The sequence below is a fragment of the Rhipicephalus microplus genome, chromosome 7, assembly GCF_043290135.1.
Source record: "Rhipicephalus microplus isolate Deutch F79 chromosome 7, USDA_Rmic, whole genome shotgun sequence".
In the NCBI taxonomy this organism is placed as follows: Eukaryota; Metazoa; Arthropoda; class Arachnida; order Ixodida; family Ixodidae; genus Rhipicephalus; species Rhipicephalus microplus.
In genome coordinates, this window is record NC_134706.1 from 88,656,835 (window position 1) to 88,683,622 (window position 26,788).

The 26,788-nt window shown below is 43.6% G+C and overlaps 3 protein-coding genes across 3 annotated transcripts in view; 2 read left to right on the forward strand and 1 right to left on the reverse strand.

Moving 5' to 3' along the window:
- The window catches only part of Ttc26 (tetratricopeptide repeat domain 26), a 64,535-nt gene extending 60,359 nt beyond the window's left edge, over positions 1-4,176 (reverse strand). Inside the window, exons 1-2 of the mRNA XM_075869443.1 lie at positions 4,044-4,176; positions 149-463 (exon numbers count right to left, since the gene is read on the reverse strand). Coding sequence (XP_075725558.1) covers positions 149-463; positions 4,044-4,046 — 318 coding nt within the window. The 5' untranslated portion in view covers positions 4,047-4,176. The remainder of the gene's footprint in view (positions 1-148; positions 464-4,043) is intronic.
- A 202-nt stretch (positions 4,177-4,378) lies between these two features.
- Positions 4,379-26,277, forward strand: LOC119179837 (coiled-coil domain-containing protein 137). The gene is made up of 6 exons (XM_037430954.2): positions 4,379-4,583; positions 16,825-16,967; positions 17,672-17,933; positions 20,830-20,921; positions 24,241-24,326; positions 25,270-26,277. The coding sequence occupies exons 1-6, from the start codon at positions 4,492-4,494 to the stop codon at positions 25,459-25,461; spliced, it is 867 nt and encodes a 288-aa protein (XP_037286851.2). The 5' UTR covers positions 4,379-4,491; the 3' UTR covers positions 25,462-26,277.
- Positions 4,830-8,747, forward strand: LOC119179836 (uncharacterized). The gene is made up of 2 exons (XM_037430952.2): positions 4,830-5,049; positions 6,615-8,747. Exons 1-2 carry the CDS (start codon positions 4,966-4,968, stop codon positions 8,469-8,471), a joined length of 1,941 nt encoding a protein of 646 aa, XP_037286849.2. The 5' UTR covers positions 4,830-4,965; the 3' UTR covers positions 8,472-8,747.
- Positions 26,278-26,788: the final 511 nt, after the last annotated feature.

Sequence of the window (26,788 nt, forward strand, 5' to 3'; positions counted from 1 at the left end):
TCAACTGGAACTGTGTCCAGTTGCTGTGTCTGTACAGATTTTGCACTAAGAAAAACGGAAGTCGAATATGTGACTCAGCATTGTCACATATTTCATCAAATTGGTTTTATCGAAGAGTTCACGTGAACGACGTGTGCGTCCAACTGACCAAGGGAGGCGGCATCCACTTGTCGGCGATCAGCTCCTGGTAGATGGCCATCGCCTGCCGGTGCTGACCCAGGTGGAAGGCGCAGTAGGCCGTCCACAGGGCAGCTTCCAGGCGTGACGACTGGGACGAAGACGAAGAAGTGCCGGTGAATTCGAGCAGGGCCATGGCTCCCGTGAAGTCACGCTTCTCGAGGAACTCCTCCAGGGTGGGCAGTCGGGACTCGGCCGACTTCTGCTCGCGCTGACGTTCGGGCTTCAAGCCATCGGCGCTGCCCGACGCTGAACCCAACACTGCGGGCTTGGTCCGGGACAGCAGCTGCGTGGGAACATCGCCAGTAAAATGCGGATTCCGTCATTAAAACCAGCATATTGTTAAAAAAACAAGGAAATGAGGGTCGGCGTTGCAGGCTCAGTGATTGTTAATCTTCGGTTGTTTCGTATCTTCGCATCTGTTCTCATCCTTTTCACTGTTTTTACTGTTCACTCGGGTATATATAAGTACCTTCTTGTGAATAAAATTTCAGTTGAAAGTCAGCGCCTGTCCCGTCTTTTTCCTGTCCGCCGGGGGTTATTTTCGCGCTGTTAACCTCAGGTATGCACAACCAATTGGCCCAGTCAGCCACTTGGTTAGTGAGGGCGTTGTGGTCGCAGCAACTGGCTAGTTTTGTTACATCAACCGTAATAGGTCATTTTTCATACTGCATCGCATACGTTTGACGTCACACATTTTTGTTGTACAAGTATGTTACGCGTTCCGCAACAAGTTATTTTAGGCCACTATATAAAGCCGTCTCATCTCATTATTCGTACTGTGCAATTTAACTTAAACAACATGTAAAACCTTTTTTCGGCGCTCTATGGCCAGATTTTGGCATTTGTGTCGTAAAAATCCACACATCATTATCACGCTCACATTACATGCCACGCTGAAACGATGTTTATTCCAAAGCCGTTTCAAGCAGTGGTGTGGCTCAGTGTACATCTTGTTGAACTTCTTGTGTTTCTACAAACGAACGTATGTTGAAAGATGTATTTTCTAACCGTACGTGCATGGAGCTTTACCATTCATGGAGCTCCATCATCAGCATGGAGCTCCACCATTCTAGACTGCTATATGTTGTCCTTGATCTGCAGAAGGATTCATAAAAATAAAGCCTTCTGCAGATGGAAGGAACTTTAAAAAGCCTGTGAACTGTGACTCTTGTCAACCTTTCCTCCTCTGTTTCTGCCTGTCATTCGTTTGGTAATTATTTGTTTGTATATGCTGTAAGTATGAATATAGGCAATAAAAAATGGTGTGGCTCAGTAAGACACCTGCTTAACCACGCCAAAAGGCTGGGTGTGATTTTCTCTCTGACCGAGGACATTAATTATTTATTTTATTTGCATCTTTCTGGTGCTTCTTGTTTACGCCTCAAAATGTTAATTCCGACCGACGAGAGGCATACAGCTACACTATAATAAAACTTAAGATTGATAATAGATGATAGCGCAGCCAAAGGATATAGACAAAAAAGGGTACATTCAAGACAAAACAGCGCGATGTCTGTGTCCTCAGTCTGCACTACCATCAATTATCATGCTACCATACCAACAAGCCCAAGTCGTCATCCTCCTCTATTACTAGATTGTCTTCGTAACCCCTCTCCTCCTTCCATTGTGAATTGATTTGATTGTTATGTGGGGTTTAACGTCCCAAAACCACCATATGATTATGTAAGACGCCGTAGTGGAGGACTCCAAAATTTCAACGACCTGGGGTATTGTGAATTCCTGTGTAATCTTACCTCCAAACAGTTTGATCTGTGCATGCGAAGAATCGGCGTGTTTTTCCTATCAAGATCGCCTTTTTCTATTCCCCTTGCTTGAAGATTGCATCGTAGTAAACTGAGACTTAAATTTCGGTCTTTAATACAAGTTATACACTTTCCTTATTTTTCTTTGTTTAATCAAATTTAAGTGACTGTTGCAGGTAGAAAAAGATTTTTTCTTGCTGGATAATGTGAAGTTTCATTTTTTACTTCTATTTGCTTTTAGTTGACCTATTACGGTCTTTGTTATGTATATGTCTGAAAGGGGCCCGCACTAGCCCTTGGCTGTGTGACCACACAATATGTGCATACATTGTACAAGACAGAAGTGCAATAAAGATCATTCGTTTGTTCTTTTCAGCATCACCTTCGTCGATCTCTTAAGACACCCCATCACAGATTGCATACACCTCAACGCAGCGTTCAGCAATAGCCACTTACTTGTGCCGCCTTGGTTTGACAACTAAACACACACTGCGACGACTGTTAGCGCATTAGGAACAACAGGAACATATTTTGTTAGATTGTCAAATATGCAAAGAATTAACCAGTTTTCAAGTTCGAAAATGTTCAACTTCCCAAGAGCCGCAAGATCTCGCGAAAGTACTCGGTCCTATGCGCACTCCTTCTAAGTATAGCATCAAATTTCAAATTTTCAATTCACGTTCCTCGAGGTCCTTAACTTACCTAATAAACTGCAAAGTGGCTTATACCACGACGCTTGCTTCCTCACTTCTACATAACATGATCATGCATTTTTGTTGTTGTTTAATCTTCTTTTCCAGACCTCCTCATCCTAGGGCGCTTTTCTGTCCTGAATTTTCTTTTTTTTTTTTATGCGGAGCATATCATGTGAGCGCCTTTATATATGGTGACAGAATTCCATGTTTTTCATTAAAGAGAATTCTCTCTGCCTGATTTATATTGTTTTATTATACAATTATGAATACTGAGACGTGAGCATACATATGAACGGTAAAAAAAACGTATTCAAAATTAAGCATTCCTGCCACAGCTGTCATGCGATATAAATAAGCGTGAGAGGCACCCGGCTGGAGCTCGCAATATAAAAATCCAGATCTTCCGTAAAATTGTTTCGTTTACGAACATTTTATGCGCGATGCTTGTGCACACTGCCAGAGCGCGAGATATCGACGCACACCATCTCGTCTCTTGATCCCACGTCGCCGTGATTATGGCGTTCTCATGAAGTTCGCGACAATCAATGCACATACAATGTTCTTTCCTCACAGACATTTTTACACTACACCCGCACAGCGAGAGCATTCAAATCCTCATTTTTTGGCGCCTAGTTATAATCATTCAGTGTAATATATTGTACAGTGAATATCAGTGCAGTTTAATTGCACGCAGCGCTGCCCACTCTGGAACGTTTTATTCGCCTAGAGCACGTTTGTAATCAATGAGCAAGTGGATGAGCATATCACGGACTTAATGCCAACTACATGTCGGCTAATCCCGCCTGTGGCAACATCAGCACCACCACCATATTTATATGTCCCATCAATTTGTCCCGCTCTATCGTCTAGTTTTGTATTCGTTTTGTTATTGTTTCTCCGGTGCGCCGAATAACTGAAAGCAAGACTTTCTTTCTCAAATACAATTATAATAAGATCTTTAGTTGGATGAGAGTCAAGACAACAAATATATTAGCGTGTTTCGAATGGCAGTCCGGTCATGAACATTACAAAAATTCTTGTTTGAAGGGGTAAAAAACTTGGATTCCGCCATTTGCCTAACGTAATGACGTCCTGAAAATGAATTTGATAAGAAAATGTCATGAGTGTAAATGAGCAGCTGAATGCGTAGCAACTTAATTTCAAGGTGTTTGAATAAAAAAAATTCAGACAAATTTACACGTGTGTCTAGCACACGAATAATCCAAACTCGCAGCTGCAATAGGTCATTCCTGCACCTAGGAACCTCCTGTTCTCGTTATATTAGCTAGCGTAAGAATAATCTTGGACGAAATACTCATAATGCAATCTTTTCATACCTCAAAGTGGCTACGGTAACTATAGAGTGCATGCATTCCGCGCAACAGGAAACGACAGACTTGCTTACCATATTTGAGGTTGTTGCCGGCTCTTTATAGAGTATGGGTGGCGTTATGCAATGGCTTTGTACGTTTATTTGCTTCAAATATAATTTTTTTCGTGCTGAAATAACGAAACAGCCGCAGTTGCCTTCGCGCGCGCGTGTGTGTATTTCGTGCGCACTCTGTCACCATGGTAGCAGACGACGAGCATACCACGTGACCATTTTATCGCGGTACCTTATCATTTAACTGCTTGATTGGCATGCAAGTAAGTTTTGTTCGGTTTTTTTTTTCAGTTTTCAAATGTTTATTCTCAAACGTTGTTTTATTTAGTGTGATTACAAGGAACGCGAAACTGCGCCTTGACTTGTTGTTTATACTCCGTACTGGAGAAGCAGGCAGCAGTTGCTCTCTAATTCACGTGGTGCTTGTGATTATCGTGTGATTCCTCTTGACTGCCTAACGCACTGAAGAATGGGGCGCAGAATACCGAAAAGTCGCCGGCACAAAAAGCTGAAGTCTGTTGACCCCTTTCGGAAGGACGCTGGTGCGCCCAAGAAAGACGAGTGAGTCGACCCACGCACGTAAATCGTTCGCATGCATGCGTCGCTAGACGTTTCGGTGTCGACACTCGCCACATATTTTCTTAATGTGCAAATGAAGTAGTATTAGTTGTGCTATATGTAGCGATATGAAGACTTCTTTTCGGTTGATTGACTTCAATTTGCACGTGCTTGCGCGATCGGCAGCAGGTCGCTGCGCTGCGGACTGTGTGGATTGATGGTAGTACTTCCCTCCTCAATGTTCTACAATGGCGTTATTTTGACGTCTACGCCATTGAGTTTTCTGTGTGATCCTATCTAGGCGTAACCTGGCATGGAGTCCGCCATTAAGCAGTCGTGAGAAAAGTCGACGCGAACTTGGCGCGCATCTGCCCCATTTTTGAGCATGGTTGGTTTCTGTTGCGTACCGTCGTGCCACCAGAGGTTTGTGAAGCAAAAGAGTGACCCCGAATGCTCATTCGAAGAAAAGGTAAGCGTGCATTTTCTCATGTTGCAGCAACGCCGGCCGCCAAGCCATGTTTGACTGTGCATGCCGAGCATAAGGTCGTTACGGTCGTGTAGTCCGCTTTGATTTATGTAATCTCGTTTGCAGATGCACTGAGACGTGTGGCGTTGCAGTAGCTATCTGTAGTGTAAATGGCAAGGTTCCTTTTGGCGTTGCATAAGTGGTTGCTAGACTGCAAGGGTGGTCGTTGCCAGACTGCCGCTAAATATGGCGAAAAAATTTTCTCCTGTAGTTGTGGCTTTTTTGTAAGAGTTTTGTGCCATCCGCGGTGCATTTCGCGAGTGCATGAGCGACGCTGGCCATTTTAATTAACGGAATGAACCGAGCCTAGCAGAAGTCGAACGTGGCGCTGCCGTGCAATTAAGAGACCGTTTTAATTAACGGAATTAACCGCGCATTACAGCTAGGGGAAGCGTAGCGTCTCCCGTCGTAGCGCGCGGTTGACGCGACACGATCAGCTGAGAGAGAAAAAAAAAAGGAACCTTGCCGTGTAAATACCGTTGTGAGAAGCGCCACTGGACAGGACAACGAAAAGAAACTGACGAACGTAGGCGTGTTTGCAGTATCGTTTATGTCAAAACACCTACTCGCAACAAATTGAACTCTTTTAAGGTGTGTTCATGTAGCGTACTTACGAAAGAACAAAAAAAAAATGTCCGCGCAGTAAAGGCTCGCGGTGTGCCATTCTAAAACTCCCTATTAGGGAGCTTTAGAATTGCGCACCGCGAGCCCTTGCGGTGCGGTCGCTGCCACTGCGCATGCGCCCCAATGCGAGTCGGCGTTCGCGGCCCGCATGTGGCCCACAAACGCTGGGTTCGAGGCTACGGTGTCGCTGCGATCGTGCGTTGCAGTTTGCACCAGGTCAAACGCTATTATAAAACTCATATGGCGCCCGCAGCGCTTCCAAACGGTATTCTGAAACTCTCTATGAGCTTTAGAATAGCGTTTGCTCCTCCTAGAAAAAAGTCTAGGGAATTTCGCCCCGAACGCAAGCCCGAATGCACGGAAGCTACTCACAGCATTTTGCGGGCCGCGATCGCCGCGCCCTATTTCGGATTTTCTGCGTGCACAGTGGCAGTGACCGCATCGCAAGAGCTAGCGGTGCGCTATTCTAAAGCTCTCTATTTAGCTTGGTTGTGTTGCGTGCATCAGCGTACGTATTTGAATGCATGAAGTTGGTAACCATACACATATTTACTTATTTATTTATTTTTGTTACCATCATTCATTGAAACTAGAGATGGGAGTAAGTTACTACATATAAAAGTTCAAAACTAAATGTGCGATATTATACCAGAAACTAAACGAACTATAACTCTACCTGATGAAACTAAACAAACCCTAAACGTGAGTAAGAAAAATGAACACGGAAAGCACAGTAACATTTTACAATACTAGAGGCAAAATGTGAACGTAAAAAAAGAAATGTTGCGGAAAGCAAAAAAAAAAGAACAACATAAGGTAGTTCAAGTCTCATTAAAATTGTGCACAGTCTGGCACTTACCAACAGTTAACTGCATGTTCTGCAGGTTTCGTTCGTCCGCCTGCCCTACAGAAACGAGGAGCTGCTCCAGAAGTGGCTGGAGGCCATCACGATGGACGAGGACAAGGAAGTAAAGTTTAACTACGCTACAGTACTGTGCTCGAAGCACTCTGACGAGGATGACTTCTATCGCGGCTACGTGAATGGCAGGCGGCACCTCAAGGATGGCGCAGTGCCCCATGTTTTCACATGCAGGGCATCTAAGAAACGCCGTGTCAAACGCCAGCATCCCGTTCCCGACGCAGCTGCGCTCATCAAGGAAGTCATGGGCATTGCCAGGTACCGTGTGGTGCACGGACAGCTTGAACAGGTCCCATCTTCGATTCCTGTGGTCGCGACGGATGCGAAGCCGGACCACGATTACGGCTTGGCTTCCAGCGCAGACTCCGCTATCATTACAGACGATGGTGAAGAAGCTGTGGAGATGGCAGCTATAGATTACAACACTGCGATTATGGATCCTGTGCACACCTACTGGAAGCCAAAGCCCATGGGTGGAATAGAGGAAGAAGTCGGTGCGGAACCTTACCGCAGTTGCTCCGAGGAGCCACTTGAGCTGTTGAACCTAGATACAGCTGCCCCAACATCAATGTCCCATTGCACAGTGCCCATGATAAGTTCCAGCGTTGACGATGAGAGAACTTTGGACTTAGATACAATGACAATCGATTTTGAATACACCGATAAGCACATCAATTCAGATCAGGGCATGGCCATTCTTCCGGACGATGTCTCTGAAATACACTTAGAAACAATCAGAAAAGTTCCCATAGAATTTCTTGTACCACCCAGCCAGGCCATGCGTGGTCCTGTCCAATGGGAGGGCGCTCACTCCGGCAGTAGTGAACAGTCTCCTGAGTTGGAAGGACTTCCAAGGCGGGTCTTCGAGCTGGAAAAGGAGATTGAACGGATGAACCGTGTTGTGGATTGGTACAGCCAACATGCGACTGACACAAAAAAGGAAAAGGATCTGCTGGCAAAGAAAGCAGAGTTACTTGAGCAGAAGTGCAGTAACCTTGAAAAGTGGCGCTTCACAATCGAGAACTTTCGGCAGAAACCGAAGGACCTGCATTTTTATACCGGACTTCCGGATTACACAGCGTTCGAGGACTTATTCCAGGGCTTGATCGGCAGCAGGGTCGGGAGGTTAGCGAAGTCAAGGGCCGAAGAACGAGTGTCTAAACGCGACAAGCTGTTCATGTTCCTCGTTCGGTGGCGTCTGGGACTGCCCGAGCGAGACCTGGCCTTTCGGTTCCATCTGTCTCATGCCACTATCTCTCGTATGTGTCTCAAGTGGATCAAGTTCATCCACCAGGGCCTGGGCCGTCTCCGTTTCAGCCATCGTCTGTGCAGAAAGAGTCCAGCACCGACGTGTAGTGTGACGGAACTGGTTGGCGACTGCAACCGTAGTACTGCCGGCTCTCATTCGAGGCAGGGAGAGCTTTCGGACACAGGCAGAGTGGTGCAGTCGCTCTCCTCGAATACCGCGACAATATTCGTATGCCCTGCCATGGACGCGGAACTGACAAGAAAGGTCACCCAGGCATACGATCCTCAGGAAGGTGTGTGCAGTGACGGCAGCGTAGACATAGAAGTTGTTGACATGTTATGCAACGCAGGCCTTCCGTTGAACTTATCGCGGCTTTTGGGCCACCACCGGATGCCCGACGGCAGTCTGCCAACGGAGGACGAAATTGTGTCCCTGCGTGACGATGTGGAGCGTGCAATCCCAGAGATACGAAACTATTGCATATTCTATCAGCCCCTCTCGCCATCTCTGCTTCCATTAGCCCATAGACTGCTCGCAATATGCGTGGTGCTCACGAATTTCTCAAAGTCCTGATTTCAATTTCCCGGCTAGCGGCTTGGTGCCTTCAAGCGTGGAACTAAGCAGTTTGGCAAAAAGTGTGTGAAAGTTATGACATAAGGGCAGCGTCAATGGCCACATATCAAGCTGGTATGCGCAGCAGTGCATCTTGCAGTTGCTTACACATAAGTGTGCCATGTGTCTTGGACGAATGTTGCACTCTGTATGGGATAACATGGCACGTAATGTGTGTGCTTCAGTATAAACAGCAAGGTAGCTGCAGAAGGGTTGCATGTGCCCTTCAAAAAGCAGATGACTGTAATAAACTTATAAAATAAACAAGTTAGCAATGACAAGGTTATGCTGTCATGGCTGTCAACTCCTGCCTACATTAGACTGGCTTATGTACTATGTGATTGATGCACAATATTGGTACCGTATGAACAGCCAAAGTATGTCCAATGCTGTGTTTCTTGTGTCCTGTCTGCTTACAAATAAAGTTCAGAAACAGGTTGCATAGAGTAAAAAGTGGTTTGTCCGAAAATGTGATGGTGTACAAATTATTTTCAGAGTCTGTAATGTAAAAATTGTCACAGAATCTGGTGACAAGCACAAAGGTCTAGCTTTAAAATTTAAAGTACAAGCCATTTTGATTAGGTTCTAAAATGCTGAATGTAACGTATTATGGTCTTCAGTGCTGTTGTGCAGAGCTGAAAAGTATGTTTCTTCAAAAGTTTACAGACCCTGGATCCTCCAAGAAAGCATGACTTTATTGCTGTTTCAGTGTCCAACTACACTATTGGCCACTGGCACAGGTAGTAAATTCACGCACGTGACGGTATTCTGTAATCCGTATTTTTAGGGGGGGGGGGGCTGACTTTTTTTTGGAACTTGTAATCATCGTGTACTTACTTGCCCTGGCTGCCATATTGTTTCCAGTGTGTTCAAACAGCTGTACACTGTCGTCCTTTATCAAAAAGAACACGTGAGAGCGTGGCCTGCGCTTTGCGGTGGCCTCGCAGTTGATGATGGGGGTGACCCATCATCAACTGACAGCAAAAGAAAAGACACTGGCTTGTGGCGTCATCTATTGGCAAACAAAATGACGAGTTATGGCCACTGCACAAGTGCTGCAAGATACTGTAGGCTGCCGTTGTAGAGAGCAGGTCACGCGATCGCGTGTTCCCTTTGATAAAGAACGACAGTGTACATACTTTACCAAAAGCATGAGGACCAGGTGCCCGGAAATGGCTTGATGCATCAGCTTGTACCTGAAATGGTTGGCTGCAGGGCATAGTTTGCATTGAAATCATTGAAATGCAATAACCAGCTTTCACTTTGTCAATCTTGGTTTCCAGGAAATTATTTATTTATTTCAAAACTGCTATCTTGCATGTTCTTATTGATTCCAGTTGCGCATGCCTCTGTGAGAAAAGTACCTAAGTGTTCAATCCGAACTAGGGCTTTCTTTCACAAAAGTCTGTTTAGTTATGTATAGAGCTGTTAACCTGCTACCCAACTGTAATTTGTTACGGCGTTAGCAAGTGGCTATAAAAATAAATTCCTGTTTTTGACTTCAATGGTGTTTGTTTATCTTAGACAATTAGCTCATTCACAGTAGGCACACAAACATTGACTGCTTTCAAAGCATCACTTACAAGAAAATTGGGTTGCAAAGCTGAGGCAAATGAATGCTTGATTTGTGTTGCAGATGTAGTGTACGACTGGAATGAACCATGCGTAAATAAACTTCGCACTGCTGACGGAACACAGTGATTTATTCGTTTTGTGTGCCTCCCTCTGTGAACTATTACTGCTCTGGCTTTAATGCGATTTGTTTCCTAGCTGGGAAGGTAGTGTTCTTTGCCTTTTGTAGTCATGTTTAATATCATTTAGTGATAATGTGGGCTTAGCTAATATCGAGGGTTATTGCCAGATTACTAGGAAAGAAGAGGGGAAACTATAATAGCACCATTTTCAGAAACAGTGCCTCAGTGTCTGTTGGAAAACAGGACCAAAAGGTGGTATAAGTTTTCTTACATTAAACAGGAGTGTTGTTTTCTATGAAGGATGTGCGTAGGTATAGTTGCCTAATACAAAATGAATTCAACTAGAGGCTTTTGTTATCTTTATGCTATTTTGCAGTAATTGATTCTGCTGCACAGGTTGATAAATGAAAGTGATACGTACTAGAAGCAGTTGGAACACTAATGTTGTGTAATGCATGCCTTGAATAGAGAATAAAGGAGCAGTGTATTAAACAGCAATATTTCTGTGACAGAGTAGGCTGTTCGCACCTCACCAGCTCTGGGTCACTTGACCTGAAAATCTTGCGTGTCAGTGGTAAAGCTGTACGTTGCTGTCAACGATCCTAGGAGCAGCGATTCTAGAAAAATAGTGAAAATGTGGAAGCTGCGCGGCGTTGCCCGCCTATATCCTGTTTCGTATATCGGGTTTAGCGCTGTAGAAGTCATGCAAGTACTGCGATCAGCAAAATGTATCTCTCCGTGCGTATCGTGGTCACTCTTCTCATTGTAAGCATGGGCCGAGCATGTGCCTCCACGTGATGCATTGCGACCATCTGCCAAACAATAACTCGAACAGCAAAAACATAAAGACAATAACCGATCCAGTCATGTAGTAAGAACCGTACAATGTGGTTTGCTATTTAGAAGGTATAAAACATGGTCATTTAATAATAAAACCAGTATAAAAATCTATTTTAAGTAGGAACAACATCGAACTATGTCTTTATGCAAATGCATCGACTGAAAGAAGTCTCGCTAGCCTCTGCAGCATTGCACCTGATGTGTGTAACATAGTAAAGTGACAAACCAGCTGCTGAACTCTTGCAAATAATGTCGCGCATGCAATGCCAGGTTGAACCTTGCCATTTGTTCGTATTGCATGCTAATGGTAAGATGTCGAATGTGACGTTTCTGCTATTTTCACATCATCCCTAGATGTCGAGGCGCAGATAGACTCTCGCTTGTGACGATTGGAGTAAGTGCCACAGACAATTTACAAGATGGTGAGGCATACCGAAGTTTTTAAGCTGATTCTGCCACCTGTTTGCATTTTTTAGATTCACAAAAACCTTACTCCTGTTGAATGTTGTCATTGTGAGCCCATGCCGATAAGTGCTGTATGAACTGCAGATTTTCCAAGAATTAAGCGCGTTCATAACTATAGCGCTGAGGCACGAAAACGTGAGTGTGCAGGGGCAGGGGTCCCACTTGCCTCCCTGAACAAACATAGTCAAAACGAAAGTTCCCCCATCCATGGCCTCGTTTTGCTCATGTTTGATTGTGGCTTGTGGAAGCTAATGAGTGGTGGCAAGAAAATTCCCTTGTCGTAGCACATTTATTTGAAGTCTTGGTGGCGAGGGAGGCAAGGGCGGCACCTGCCTTGCTTAAGTTAGATGGGAATGAGTGGCACTCGCAGACTAAAATGCGAAAATTTTGAGCTAAGTATTATTCATACTTTGGTATCCTGTGTCTACAGTTTTTATTGTATCACTATAATTTTGACACAGACACTTGTACAAGAGCCAAGTTTACCTTTAAAAGCAAGGTTAGCAGTGACATGATGCAGTTATCATGCTCGATCACTCAACAGTCATTATACATTAAAAAAAAGAGACGTCAAGTTTCAATTTGTGAGAACTGTACAAGGGTGGTGAAAGGTGGGTGGTGGCATGTAGATTTAGGACCACTCCTGTATTTGAAAATTTGAAGCAACCAATGTCTGCCACAGCAGCAGCAGGATTACTGAAGCTCTCATTGCAATTATGATTATATATATATATATATATATATATATATATATATATGAGATTTAACAGACAATAATGCCAAGGAATGTATAGGGGAAGTTCATTAGAATCAATGTAATGTAAATAAGAAGAAAGAAAATTGGGTGAAAAAATAACTTTCCGTGAGCAGGAATCGCACCTACGACCTTCGAATAACGCGTTCGATGCTCTATCACTGAGCTATCACGGCGGCTATCACCCCAGCCACTTTATTGGGTTTATATGTGAATTTAAACGTGGTAGTGTCAGTAAGCGCCACCTGTAGCCATGGCGGCAAGTGTGGAACCCTCTTTTTATGAGCCTGAATGGCGTCACGTAGCACGTGAATGTATTATGAGCTGGCAGCTGACCAATAGTCCCTTGTATACATCCTAACGGCACCAAGTCTGCCAGTACGAGACCCTCGTTAATGAATAAAAAAAAGAAGTGTATACCTATGGGCTTGTTTTTCTGTGTTTTGACACAATATTAATGAGATCTAACAGACAATAATGCCAAGGAATGTATAGGGGAAGTTATGAGAACCAATGTAATGTAAATAAGAAGAAAGAAAAGGGGGTGAAAGAATAACTTGCCGTGAGCAGGAATCAAACCTATGACTTTCGTATTACGCATTCGATGCTCTTATTCGAAGGTGGTAGACTCGATTCCTGTTCACGGCAAAAGTTATTTTTTCACCCACTTTTCTTTCTTCTGATATATATATATATATATATATATATATATATATATATATATATATATATATATATATATAAATAAAAAGCAAATACTTTTCTTAGCAGCTTGTCTAGGCACCCATTGCCCCCCTCTCCCCCAACCTCAAAAGCATAGAAGGGGAAATCGACGTTTATAAAATGAAAAATTGACATTTACCTATCTGTAGCACAAAGCTACGAGGAAATTCAGACAGATTTCTTGAAGGGAAAGCTTTCCGTTTGCGACATTATTCTTGGTTTTTGTCGTGAACCCAGGAACAACACCATTGCAGGGAAGTAGTTTTACTAATGTAGCTAACCAAAATGCTACCACTTAGCAGCATGAAGGTGAATTAATCGACTACTCGAAGCTCATGGACACAGAATATCATGTAGAAGTTCTGCGGAATCCCAAAAGATGGCACAAGAGTTATGATAAAGACGATTACTCGCAAAGGAAATCAGCTTTGTCGCGTGATCTCCAGTCTGTGTGCTTTCTGCTCGCAATAATGCAGCACAACGCACTTCCCCACTTCTATGTATGCAGGATCTTAATTTTTTCTTAACTTGCAAGATTTAACCCAACTGATTTTCAATATCCATCTGCAGCTTTATATGGGAGCACAGATTGGCACACTGTAGTGCAAAGAAAAGAAAGCATGTGCCCAAGGGAGTGAAGGCGTATGACAGGGCTGTTGAGGTAGAGAGACTGGTGCGACAGTGTTTCATAATAAGGGATCAACGTCCATAGAAACACACTAGAGAGAGAGAGAGAGAGAAAAAAAAGGAGTGGGGTGTGTATGATATGACTGTACTGGGCGGGAGGTCCACTGCTGGAAGAGATCCACATTCTAGGCAGAATCAGAGGTCACGTCATCTGCTTCAGTAGCACTGGCGCACGCTGAAAACAAAATTTCAGAATGCCACCTTTGAAGCAATGCTGACCTAATTGCGAGATTTTCACACTTAGGCTGTGTGCTTGACAACACTTCAGAGCACTGCAATATGCAGTCATTGTCCTTGAAAACGTTTCGCATGGTATGCCAGTGCGTAGCACCGCTGATCAGGTCGTATAAGCTCGGTGTCAGCCTTCACGCGTGTTGTCAGAGAAAGGAGCTGCGTGTAGCTTGGCTGTGGAAACGCTGAAATGATGAACGGCTGTTGGCCACAACTTGCATTTTCAGCCTGCTGTTTCATGAGGAAGGTTTCTGCTCTGGTTTTGGGGCCGCGGTGTTTGGTTAGTAGCAGAATGCAATCACTGAGTCGTTCGCCCATAGACGCTGGCTGGCCACAACGGTGCTTTGCTCCCGTAAGCTGGCCCATATGTTGTCCACCTCCATATCGGCCACAAAACTAGGTTGAATCGCTTCCGAATTCAAGTTGGCCTATCGGAACCTTATTTGCTTTAATAATAAGTGTATTCTTGTCTTAAGGGTGCTATGTATTATCTTTGTCAGAAATATGCAATGCCGTATGAGTTATAGATGAGATTTCTTTACCAAATTTTGCCGGAAGTTACCAAAAATGTTGGCCATCAAGTTTTACATTGCGGTCTGTACATTTTGTTTTTACCACGCGTTGCAGCTACTTGCTTTAATAAATTGTCTGTTTTTCATTGCGATTCTTACCTCATCTGGGTCCTTGTCTCGACGTTGTTTAGAAAACTACATTTCGCAGCGAAAACTGTTATGTCAATTTCGTTCACCTTCATGTTGTGTGACGCTCATGTTTTGCCTTGTAGACTGTCTCTTTTTCTAATGGCAGCTATGAAGCCTATAGTCTATATGCAGGTTTTGGTGCTGTAGACAATAGCCAATTCGCTGGAATGGGAAGAGTGTGGTAGGGATTGTGTTAAAAGGGAAAGTGTGGTATATGCCCATGTTAGTCCCAAAGAATCAATGTACTAGATTAAAATAAAAATACAGAGAAGCAGCGGGAAATCGTTCGCTGAGAAGAGCGAAAAGCATAGTGTAGGCCGCCACTTGAGTTTTAAATAATTAAAGTGAAACGTCAAAAAACTTGCAAAACAGAATAAAAGAAATCTTATTGGCAGCACTCAAGTCACCGTAGGTGCGTGTTTCTTTAAAGTTCTTAAGAAGTAATTTTCAGAAAGCCTTGATCGTAACAATGGTTATATGTGTATACAGTTAAAAAAGGCTTATATATGCTACAGCTGTGTGATCGTGCAGTTGAGGCTTCATTCGTGAACGCCTCATTTATTTATACAGGCAGAGAAATGTATAAGTGTACGTCGCGTAGTTAGGGACTGCCCGCCTTTTTCGCCCCGCTGCGGTGGTCTAGTGGCTAAGGTACTCAGCTGCTGATCCGCAGGTCGCGGGAATCGAATCCCAGCTGCGGCGGCTGCATTTCTGATGGAGGCGGAAATGTTGTAGGCCCGTGTGCTCAGATTTGGGCGCACGTTAAAGAACCCCAGGTGGTCGAAATTTCTGGAGTCCTTCACTACGGCGTCTCTCATAATCATATGGTGGTTTCGGGACGTTAAACCCCACATATCAATCAATCACTGCCCGCCTTTCACACGAGGAGCCTGTTTGGCAATACCTTGTTGCGGCGACCAGCTGAATTGTGCGCTCACTGTACGCAATCTGTAGATGGTTCTCGGGCTTTCGCTTAGTCGAAGATTATTATTTTTAGTATAAAAAGCTTTCCCCTAACGAAGCTCTGGAGGGCTTCCATGTAATGTTTCTGTAAGGCGCTGACAACCAAAGATATAGGCAGCGTGCTGGCCTTGCCCTGTCTAGAGCGCGCTAAAGAGACGTGCCAAGTAGAGGGCGGCTCCGTGACACGTCGCCCCCAATACTGGTTTTGGATGCCTTAGCAGGAAAGATGTGGGAAAGGAATGGTGGTGTCTCAAGATTCTCTAGGCGGTAACACTTCCAAGGAGTACACAATAGGGTGGGGAGCTACTGAAACTGCATGGTAGTAGCGGTTAGTAACTCTTAGGTAAAAGGCTCAAGTGTTACTGGCTATAGTTGTGCATTTGCTGTGTCAGAGAGATTCAAGATTTCCCTTCGAAATGTTCATACTTATCGGCTGGAGTGTATGGTTTAGTACGCTCCAGAAAGTAGTGCCCTGCAACAGGGCAGTGTGTTTGATTTTGGCTGGGCATTTTGAAATTGCACCAAAATAAGTCATGAATAGCGATCGTATCATAAGTTGTACATAACATTTGGGCACAGATTTACAATTCAGTGTCGTGATCAGTGAAAAAGAATACTCTTAAAGCTGCTTAATAAAGATTGCTGTATTCCTCCCATTTCAACTCTAAAAAATGACGCTGTTTCCGTGTTTGACATTGAAGCTCCGCCAGCGTCAGTTTTCTCCTCTTTCTCGTGTGTGCGCCTTCATTGCAACAGACGTGCACAGTGTGAGTTCACAGCCCTCTCTCCCTCACCCCTGCCTGCCGGCCAGTGAGAGCCGCGAGCCAGCTGTCGTGCACGCCTTGAGACAACAACTGTCATCACAGCACTCCACTGCTTGTACAGTAGACTCAGTAAATGGAACCTGATGGGACCAAAAAACATGTTTCATTTAACAGGAGTTCCGTTTACTGAGAGGTGAACATGGGTGCATAATACAAGCTCGAAACCAAGTGTTGCAGAGGCAATCCTTCTGTTTAAGCAGTAGTTTCGTTTAACAGATTTTCTTTTACTGAGAATCTTCCGTATGTCATTGCTTGTATGCCATAGTCTGGTGCACAGACTTAGTCGAGCCTTTCCAGGCTTTTTGTCCGTGCACCAAACATCTGACATGTTGAATGAATTGAATTGATGCACAAGTGCACCTGTGTGCAAAATACCATTTGGCCAAATTTGTCAAACCCCATTCAACTGCGACATGTTCTCCTGTCTTGCAGTCCTCGTGCGAACAGACCTCCGAAAAGCTTGGAACAGGAAGTGCCGCGTAAACTCCAAGTCCTGTTTGACGGCATGAACGACGACGAGGAGCCTGCCGAAAAGCGGCGGAGAAAGCGCAAGGCATCCAAGAACCTCATCACGGGTGAGTATCGCTAACGAAGGCAACACCACAGTATGCTGTTGTCCTTCTTTTCGCTCCTTCTTTTTGTGTTTTAGAAGCTTATTTCTTTAGTGGACTTTAATCAAGCTTTCACGGTTTGTGTTCATCTCAAATATCCAGTTATTTCTGAAGTATGGTATGTACTTGTTAAATGAACAAACGTTTTGCTTGTCTTCCTAACTAAGAAAGTTACAGAGCAGATCAACATATCACAGTAATTAGGATTGAAAACTGTATAATCATGAAACAAGCATGGATAATCTAAGCTCATTTGAACAAACCTTATGGTATGTTGAACTTTTTGTAGTGTAGTGAAGAGGAATGCCCACTACCCAGCACCTCCACCAAAATATAATGTAAATGCAAGACGATAAGAGGTAGCAGCGTCAGGACAGAAGCAGCAAGAGCTGGCCGAATATACGGGCGTCGTCGCAGCAGCAACCAGGCAGTCCCAGCTCGCGCCTCGCGCGAACGTGTCGATGTCGTTTGGGTAGTGGGCATTCCTCTTCACTACAGTAGCAATAATTAATAGTTTACTGACTCCAAAGCCATGATATGATTCATGAGAGATGCCTGTTGAACTTTTGCAAGCCGAGTCTGAGCATGACGTCGATTCACTCGCGAATGCTAATGCGTTTATAAGCGCCAAACTTCTTATGGCTTTGACCGCGTGCTCTGCTGTGCAGTGCAGCGCTGCAAGATGGAATCCGAGCAGCGTGGCATGACGCGCCCACTCAAGCCGTTGCCCGAGCGCCTCGAGCAGCAGCCAAACGAAAGTGACGACCAGTTCCTGAAGCGTCTGGATCATCTGGCGGGGAGGGCCTTCACCGAGGCTAAGATCGAGAACAAGTTCAACGTGCGCATCGACCACGACGAACAGGGCCAAACCGTCGTCAACCCCAAGGGCGGCGAAGCTCTAGACAAAAACTACGGGGCACGCAAGCGAGAGTAAGTGGCGAGCCTGCTTTACTCTAACTCTTAGTCGTCTGTAACCTGTACACGCCTTCTGTCTATACCAGCCAATAACTTGAAAATTCCAGTCAATAACTTAACAAGCCCAGGCATTAGATTTGGCTGGTTGGTGTATGGTCAAAATGGATAAAGACTAGTGGGTTACGCGAAATACCATGAGAAGGAAATGACAACATGCGGACACTTATGACTGAGCACAATGTATCTGTGAAAGACCAACTTCCATCCACCGGCAACTATCTCGTGCATGCATGAGAAACAATGCGTTGCAATGTACGAAATCCTGGCTCGCTACCTCATTGTTTAGAAAACTCATCTTTATCAGACAGGTGCAATGATGTGTCACTGACGCCAACGTTTCCTGCTAGCTTTTGTACGTTTTTAAAAAAGCAAACCTCAAGTAAAAGAAGGTTTACTTGTTCTTTCAAAAGGTGGTTCACAATGCAGTGAGTAAATGCATGCATAAGTCAACCGCCAAAGAGCGTGACCAGCAGTGCCTCACAATGGACCACTTCAGCTTTTTTGTTTGTTGGGAAGAGCCTGGTAACAGACTGCGAAGGGCTGAACTAGAGTAGACATCAAAATCTGATGGAAAACTGACTATGGTGCGAGCGTTATTTGCTTGAAAAAACTGAATTTTAATAGAGAGCAGACAGCTTAACCCTTACTGCCTAGTGCCGCGAATTCGCGACATACTGAAAAACTTTGAGCAAGCAAGTCACTAAATGCGTGCTACCTTTTATGCCAGCTGTCAAGTACTCGGGCGGGGGGAACATGGCTTAGCATGAAAAATCTAGCGGCATCTCATTTCAGGTATTTTATGCTAGAACCAGTTGTTGTGTAGCTGATGGCAGAGAGTGAAAGGGTGTGCAATAGCTCTTTTTTCTTCGTTCTTTCTTACTTGAGTAACATAAGAACCATCTTCAATAGTTATGTTTATTTGGTGTGTATGCACCCAGGAGGTTGCACCCGACATGTTACACAAGTCTGAAGTACATTTTTTGTTCCGAGATCCTCGCTTCTGTGGCATATAGATGATTCGTGACATACATAATAGTATGCATCAAAGTCGCCTTTTAGATAACCTAATTGCGGAATCATTTAAAGCTTGCTATTTAAATCTGGAAAACGAAAGCTATTTTTATTTTGTTTGGCAGTTTTGATAATTCAGCATTAAAGGGTTAAAGGTAATTTTATTTTTAATTTAGAACCAAGTAACGAAGTGCTGTTCCTTTCCTAATTTTTTGCAATAACCGTCTGCAAGAACGTTTGGAGAGTTTCAGAAGGTGTGACTGGAGATGTGCACGGCAAGCATGATGACGACGACGGGGTCTTGTTGCGGTAACTGCTTATGTCACCGCTATTGTACTCCATGTCATGTTGCCGTCATGTGATTCATCTCATCGCTAGGAGGTTTTCCATCACTTGGCTAGAATTTTCAAATTTGTAAGATGTACCATATAATTTGTGTAGTAATAAATTACAAGGGATGTAGTCATCTCTACTATCAGTATGAAAAGGAACCCAAACAGCAGAAAGAATTCGCTATGCTATAGTGCGTGTTGTCCAGTTATCAATGCGAACTGTGCGCATATGCACATTGCTGTCAAACTGAACGCGTGCACTTGTCAATAGTGATGACTGAAGGGTGTGCATTATAACATTGCAAATGCTTGCCACTGTTCAGGTTTTGTTTTGATGCCAACAATACTCGCTGGTCATTATTAGGCAGCCCACTATCTGGCTTTCTCATAAAAATAAAATTATCTATTATGAAATTATATTAATTTTGATGTCTACAATCCTTTTAGGGAGACGCTGCTTTTAAGTTATTTGATATTCTTGATTGGTATTAACGAAACTTGCTGAGGGAATTAACATTTGTGCACTGATTTCAAATATGCAAATATTTTTACATTACAATATGTGGGTTTCAGAGTCTCGTACATTTTATATTCATTGTTAGAAGCCAAGTGTTCTTGATACTGAAAAAGTTATTAAATAAATTAGCACATCATGATAGCATTGAATGAAAGCTATATACAGTGAAACAAAAGTGAAAGCGGAAATCATATTCTGAACATTTGCAAGTGATCGACTCTCAGGCTAGTTTCACTCGTGAAATTTTTCCACTGACCATGCGAAGAAACTGTTGCATGAATAACTTGAAGCAGGTGTAAGTGGTACTTCAAAAATGTGCTGCAATTTTATTTAAAGAAACTATGGTACTTGCATTGCTTTAGCAACAAAGCTTAAGGGAGTTCGACCGTGCACAGAGCAGTGTCGCAAGAAAGCTTACCATCGTCAGATAGGAATACAACAGTGCGAATCAGAGAGCAGTTGTGTGTAACCAGTATTCCAGTTAATATTACCATAAGATCTCGTTCATTTGGATTTCACAGGACCAGGAGAAATGTCCTAATTCTGAGTTGTTGAAATCGCCAAGAAATTATAAGTGTCTCTCAAGTCAGTGCACTTACATTTTCTCGAGGGATTGATTGGATGGTGATAGTGACGCTGAAAATTCTGCATGGACAGCGGAGAGGAATAACTCTATGCAAAGTACTCTTGGCAAGTCCTCAATCGAAGTGTGGACCTTTCATATCCACCTTACTCCAGTGGCATGTGCTGCATTCCATTTACAGGATCAGGAGGCGTTGCTGCATGCCAGAGTAGAGTGCTTGCTCTTGGAGACTGTCGCCTGCTCCTACTTTGCCTTTCGCATTTGACATATAAAAAAGACACTGCAAACATTAGTCTTTTTTTTTCTTTCGAGACTTGTCCTAGGAGATATGAAGTTATTGAATGAAACTGGATGGCTAATTGAGTTGTGGATGATTGCGATGAGCCACATGACACTATTCTCTCGCAGGAAGCGCAAGTTACGGGAGCAAAAGTTGAAGGAAAAGAAGCGACAAAAGTTGTCCTCCAGGCAACAGCAGAGTGACTTTGGCCACCTCAAAGGTAGACACGCTGGACGCATGCTAGCTACATAGTATTGTTTTTGCTCGAAGGAAGCACGCATAGGAAGTGTGAATGTGATTTGTGGCTGAAAGTCGAATTGAATGACCGCATAGCATGGAACACTTTCACTAGGAATAGTTGAAGAGTTGGACTTGCACTAAACTTCAAATGCTAGATTTTGACAAGTCTAAAAAAACAAGAAGGTTGTTTCTTACTCGTCTAAGTTAAAACAGTGTAATCTGCAGAAATTCAGCTCATTTTACAATTTCATGTAAAAGCTAAAATTTAACGTTTGTTACAACACTACTAACATAGGAAGTGTTGCTAGAGTGCTTTCTCATTGTACCACTGCTCTCCTCTAGCCCTGTTTGTTCTTGTTTGCACTATGTACCAACCAGCACAGTGAGACGCTCCCCTGAGAGAAAATGACCTAGTTTGTTGGCTCTTGCTTGTAATTTTTGTTTCATTTTTTTTTTAATTTAGTTTCACCATGTTTGAACCTTGCGATCGCATCTCGCCTTTCTCTTTCATTGCTGTGTTGTAAGTTCAGCCTCAACAGGACGATGCAAGCTATTCATGCCGCTTTGCACTGCGCCTTTTATTCGCTTAGGGGGCAAGGCACTAACTAAAGGGGGTTGAGGGAGCTCTAACACCCCTTCCCCCCTCCCCCAAAATCATTTAATGCTGTAACTTACCGGGTGATACTAAAGTATTTCTGCGCGTTCACATCGACCACCAGTTGCCAAAGTTAGCTGTTCCACACAAAAACACCGCTCGAAAAATATTTCTGGGTACGGCCCTGACGTGGGCTGACCCCATTTCACTGTGCAAGTGTACAGGAATTGATAGGGCAACTTCCTGCTTTCACAGTCCCCTATGCAGACAGTGCACGTGATCTTGAGGGGCCTGATCGCCGATGAGTGACGAACAGCCCACCACGCCAAGGCATACGGCCTTGGCTGTTAGGCCTAACCAGTGCTGTTCTGCTCTCTGTCTTCTTTCAAAGCAAAAGCAATGCAAAAAGGGGAGCATGAAAAGCTGGCATGAAGAATTCGAAAACAGGGGGCGGCTTGTCAAAACCTCGGCTTCAGCACCTGCCCCCTGCTTTCGAATTTTTTTCGAAGCTGCAGTTTAGTGCCACATCAGTGTGGATTTAAGCACAGTGGTCGTACAGCTTTCCAAAGTAAGAAAATCAGCTCGACAGTGAAGCAAAAGTATGGGGTACTATCTAGCACTATGGCATCAGCTTCGCCGCCACTATTGATCACATTGCACGTGGCTTTGGCTAAAAAAAAAAAATCAAGCAAAGTACTATTGTAAACGTAACTGTATGCTGCTACGTTTGTGGGCTGTATGCAAGATTTTTTTTCTGGCTTATTGAAATGGTGCTGCGTGTTAAAATACACTAAGTTTTAAAAATTAGTGTTTGGCTGTCGGGCATTTGCAAAGTTCGCCTAGAAGTCTCGCTTCATGGCAGCAAAGGTGGTGGTGCCGTTGTGAAACCACCTTTTAAGGCAAGTTATATTTTGTTCGTTTTGAACTCTTAGGAAAGCTTTTAGAATACTAAAATTAGAGCCAACGTGGATATCTAATGTCATTATATTCGGGGAAATATCTTAAAAGTGTGGAATATTCGCACAAATCTGTGTGATGTTGTGCAGGGAGATGCTATGGTGGCTTTTGGGTATGTGGCATGCGGCTGCTATGTGCCAGTTTGCAAGTTCGATTACTGTTTTTTATTTATTTATTTATTTTTCACTTGTAATTTGATACACAGATGTGGCTGTCAGTAGAATGAGAAGTGATGGTGCTCCTTACTATAACTCCTTGCACCCCCGTCGTTTCCCTCTTTCGCGCTATCTCGGAAAACGAAAAAACCTAAAGATGTGCCCACTCATATTTATTTATTTATTTATTTCATTTATTTGGACAATACAATTGCATTGCCCGCAGTCAGGACAAAAGGAGGTGGTTTGCCTCCTGACGAGGTCCTGCTCGTGCTAGGTGTAACAGCGGTAGTGCTAAATAGACATTCACAATAAAATATTAACGTGTGTAGCGCTTGTAACGTTTTCTGTGGGAAAAGTAACAAGATATTGTACGTAACAAGTAAGCAGCGCTAATGGCTTACGCATCAGTAAACAGTGCAGGTGTGTGGACCTAGAACAAATAAAAACAGTAGGATGGTGAACATCTTACTATTTTTTTTTTTTTTTGCTGTGTTTATACCCATGATAACGTTTATTGAAAATGTTATGACATCTCCTTCATCAGCTACCTATACCAATGCTGAAACCAATGCAGGTGTTCCTGCATAAAACCCATGCAATGGCAACTGCAGAACATTATTGTCACATTTAGTAATGAGTGTTCGAGTCATCCATGCGGAGTTTAAGGAATGACCGAACTGATAAAAAAGGTGCTGTCATTTTTTGTTGTTGGTGGTGGTGGTGGTGTTTTTTGTTGTTTTTTTTTTAATTTACTTATCACTCTTCAATGTATATTTCAACAAGTTCACTGGTAATTGGTGCACAAAATGTAACTTCTCCAAAAAATGGTGGACAGCCCTACTTAAACACACCCATGCCATTTGCATTAGTCTACTGTATAAGTAACGAAAAACACTGGAAAGGGAGTGCTCTTCATTACATAATGAGTGAAGGTGATTTGGTTGAATAATTTCAAATCCGATAATTCAAATAGTTCATATCGCATATCGCGAAGAAAAGTGCAAATTTTTTTGTCATGATCAATACGGTCCTGCACAATATATTTTCCGGCATAAGAAATATACACGCGAAAATGTCGCTTTCTAGGGGGTTCAAAGTATAGCAGCAGCAACTTTAAATACTTGTGGGAAGATTTGAACAGCACCAGGGTGCATGAAGTGCTAAAACGTGTTATGCACTTGTTGCATATAAGCCCATATAACAAGCTTTTTCATTTAAAAAGTAATTGATCAAGGTGAAAGTAACATGTACATTCAACCTTGAAATGTGGCTTCATGGCATAGCACCCCATGCTGCAATGCAGCTACATTTACAGGGTGATTACATACGATCAAATGCACGCTTATTCATTTCATTTGGAATTATTTAAATTCGTGTCTAAGTGACTTCGAATACTACGGTGTTCATTCGAGCATTTCAGGAACTCGGACATTTGCCAATCTACCTATGATGCTTGGTACCCTGGGTGCTATGTCATACGAACGTAAAACTAAGCATTGCTGAAACACTGAGTTGAATAATGTCGATACGAGTATTGCTGTAAGAATAGATGCATAAAGTGCCCAATTGTGTTTTCGCCCAATGCCCAGATCAAGTGGCCTTTGGCGAAGTCGTCCATCACCCTCCTGACATCACTGCTCATGTCCGTAAGGCTGACAGCACCAAACTCTCAAAGGTGAGGGGTCGCTGTCGCACCTGTCTGTGAGCTGAAAGTTCGTGGTGCCTAGAGTGGCCCGTGTTTCTGCTGTAACCTTGCAAGTTTGGTAGTTATTTCTGCAAGTCACTCTCAAACTTTGCTATCTGTGAGGTCACATCAGTTGGTCAGCACCAGTCACTGATGCACTTGGAATGTTTTATTGTTGGCTCAATCTAGCCAACACTGTGTGTGTGGGGGGGGAGGGGGGGGGCTTCCACAAGGCACAGGTAGTGCCTTATTTTCAATAAGTGTATCGTTAATAAGGTTAACACAGACTTAACCAGCCTTTTATATTGTATCTTTCATGGAATCACGTCATTTTGAACACCAGTTTAACATATGACACCAGTTTAGTAAATGAGGACAGGCTCCTGTCATTTTCACTCACAAATTCTATATGTTATAACTGCTGATGTGGCTAATTATCTAAAAATTGATAATTAACTTTCTGATGGTTGACTTGAACACAGTTAATGAGGGAAATTTCTGGGCCGGCGTAACCAGTTTCTATAAATAGTGAAAGTTGCGTGTAATTTGAGATTGGTATTCAAAGTTTAAGGCTAATATTGAAACTGGCTGAACAGATTCAACAGTAAGCACAGCTGCTCTGTTACGTCAGACCGGAACTATACTGGCTACGATGAAGCTATGAAAAGACCTCTCGCTCTCATTACGGCGCAGTAGCACTGTAAAGCCAACTTGCACACTGAATGTCACATGCAATTTTCATCACTACTTGTGCTTTCGATTTTCCGTGTATTTTGTGTGGCTCATAAGCAAGAAAAAAAAAATAGCTGTATTCCTCTTTGTTTCATTCATTCTTTCTACATCATATATACTACTGTAGCATTTGTGTCAGCATGAGGGAAAGCTGTCTTTGATATTGTCAAGACTTTACTCTTGCGTCGTTTTTGTTATGCAGCCTGGCAAGAAAGAGCTTCTTCTGACCAAGATGCTGACGGGCGACTCTGGCGACAAGCCGGACCTGACGGTCAAGCGCAAGGAGCTACCGGCCGGAGACCGGAAGCGACTGGAGGCCGAGCGCCAGAGGGCCGTCTTCCTCTACCGCAAGATGAAGGCTGAGGCAGCACTGAAGAGGGCTTCCGCGACATGACCGACGTGAAAAATGGGGGATTCAGGTGGAAGGAACTGTACAGACAGATGCATTCCTCGACTCTTGAGGATTGCGATTTCTCGTGCTCATTTATTGACAATCGTGCCTTTCGTGAAGTACCGAAAATTACTTCTCTTTTCTCCTTTGTTATTTATGAAGCAGATCGCTGACATTCTGGTTCATTTAAATGCATATTCTGCAATGCCATGGAAGTCACGGAGGAATTTCAATTGTCCGCATATGTCATTTGTTTCACATTTAAAGGAAATTTTGGAACTCATGGCACACGGTCTGGCCACTGCTGCAGACGCATGTCGCCGCAGCAGATGACGGGGTTCAACACTATGCCCCTAGCAAAACTGCAGTGTCTGCTGTCGGCACGAGCTGCTGCAGGTACGAGACTGCAGCACTAGTCACACCACGATGTTGTGTGAGACTTCCCCTAGGTGCGAAACAGACTGTACCTCTGTTTGTTACATGGCGAGTCTTTATTACTTTAGATGCTTGCAGTAAAATTTGTCGATCCTGTCGCTCTGGCCCGGGGATTTCGTAGCCTCTCATTGGCTCTTGAGGCTGTGCAATCACACCACAAAAGTAGTGGCGCACGGGTCATTGTGGAAGCCATAGTATATCTAATCGCAAGTGCCTTCGCAGAGGCACCCAGGGTAAATTTCCTTTCAAACTTCTTATCACTTTTTTATCCTCCTCGTGAAACTTTCTCCTGCACAGAAGTGTCTGCCAAACGTATTTGCCGCGACATTCACAGGAAATAGAATAAAGGTAGAAGGCGCAAGCCAACTGTTTCTGTGTGGGAAATGTGTGTATGCTACTGAATTTGTAATATCAAGACAACCGGTGACAGTTCCACGTTGTCCTCTGTCTGGTACGATCCTCACAGGTTGGCATTTGATAAATTAAGGCCTAGTAATGCACGCACTTTTGTATATACTGTCTCAAGTTTGTGTCGCAACAGCATAATTTCGACTCAAATGCTTACGTCGGAGTGAACATTAGCTTTAGTGGCCACATTTGCAGTGACATGATGCGGGTTACTTCAAGCAGTATCGCAGACTAGTCCTTACAACAAAAAAACTTGATTTTGCATTTCAATGCGTGAGCACTGTCCATTACAGCCACTACTTGTCACAACTCTTGTAACATCTCGAGTTGATGCTCGCCTCTTCGAACTGGCACGCAGTGCCACACATTATCATGCTGGGTTTCGTGCTGTATGAAATACTGTATTTACTCAGGTAATGAACGCCCTAGCATAAGAAACGCACCCCCATCTTCAGTCGCTAAAATTGACATTTTTTTCTCCCACATA

Excerpts from the sequence above, each read along its gene's own strand:
- LOC119179837 (XM_037430954.2), top strand. The coding sequence starts at position 4,492 with ATGGGGCGCAGAATACCGAAAAGTCGCCGGCACAAAAAGCTGAAGTCT. Across the intron at positions 4,584-16,824 it reads GGTGCGCCCAAGAAAGACGA|TCCTCGTGCGAACAGACCTC; the intron begins GTGAGTCGACCC and ends CCTGTCTTGCAG. Across the intron at positions 24,327-25,269 it reads ACAGCACCAAACTCTCAAAG|CCTGGCAAGAAAGAGCTTCT; the intron begins GTGAGGGGTCGC and ends TTTGTTATGCAG.
- LOC119179836 (XM_037430952.2), top strand. The coding sequence starts at position 4,966 with ATGGTTGGTTTCTGTTGCGTACCGTCGTGCCACCAGAGGTTTGTGAAG. Across the intron at positions 5,050-6,614 it reads AATGCTCATTCGAAGAAAAG|GTTTCGTTCGTCCGCCTGCC; the intron begins GTAAGCGTGCAT and ends CATGTTCTGCAG.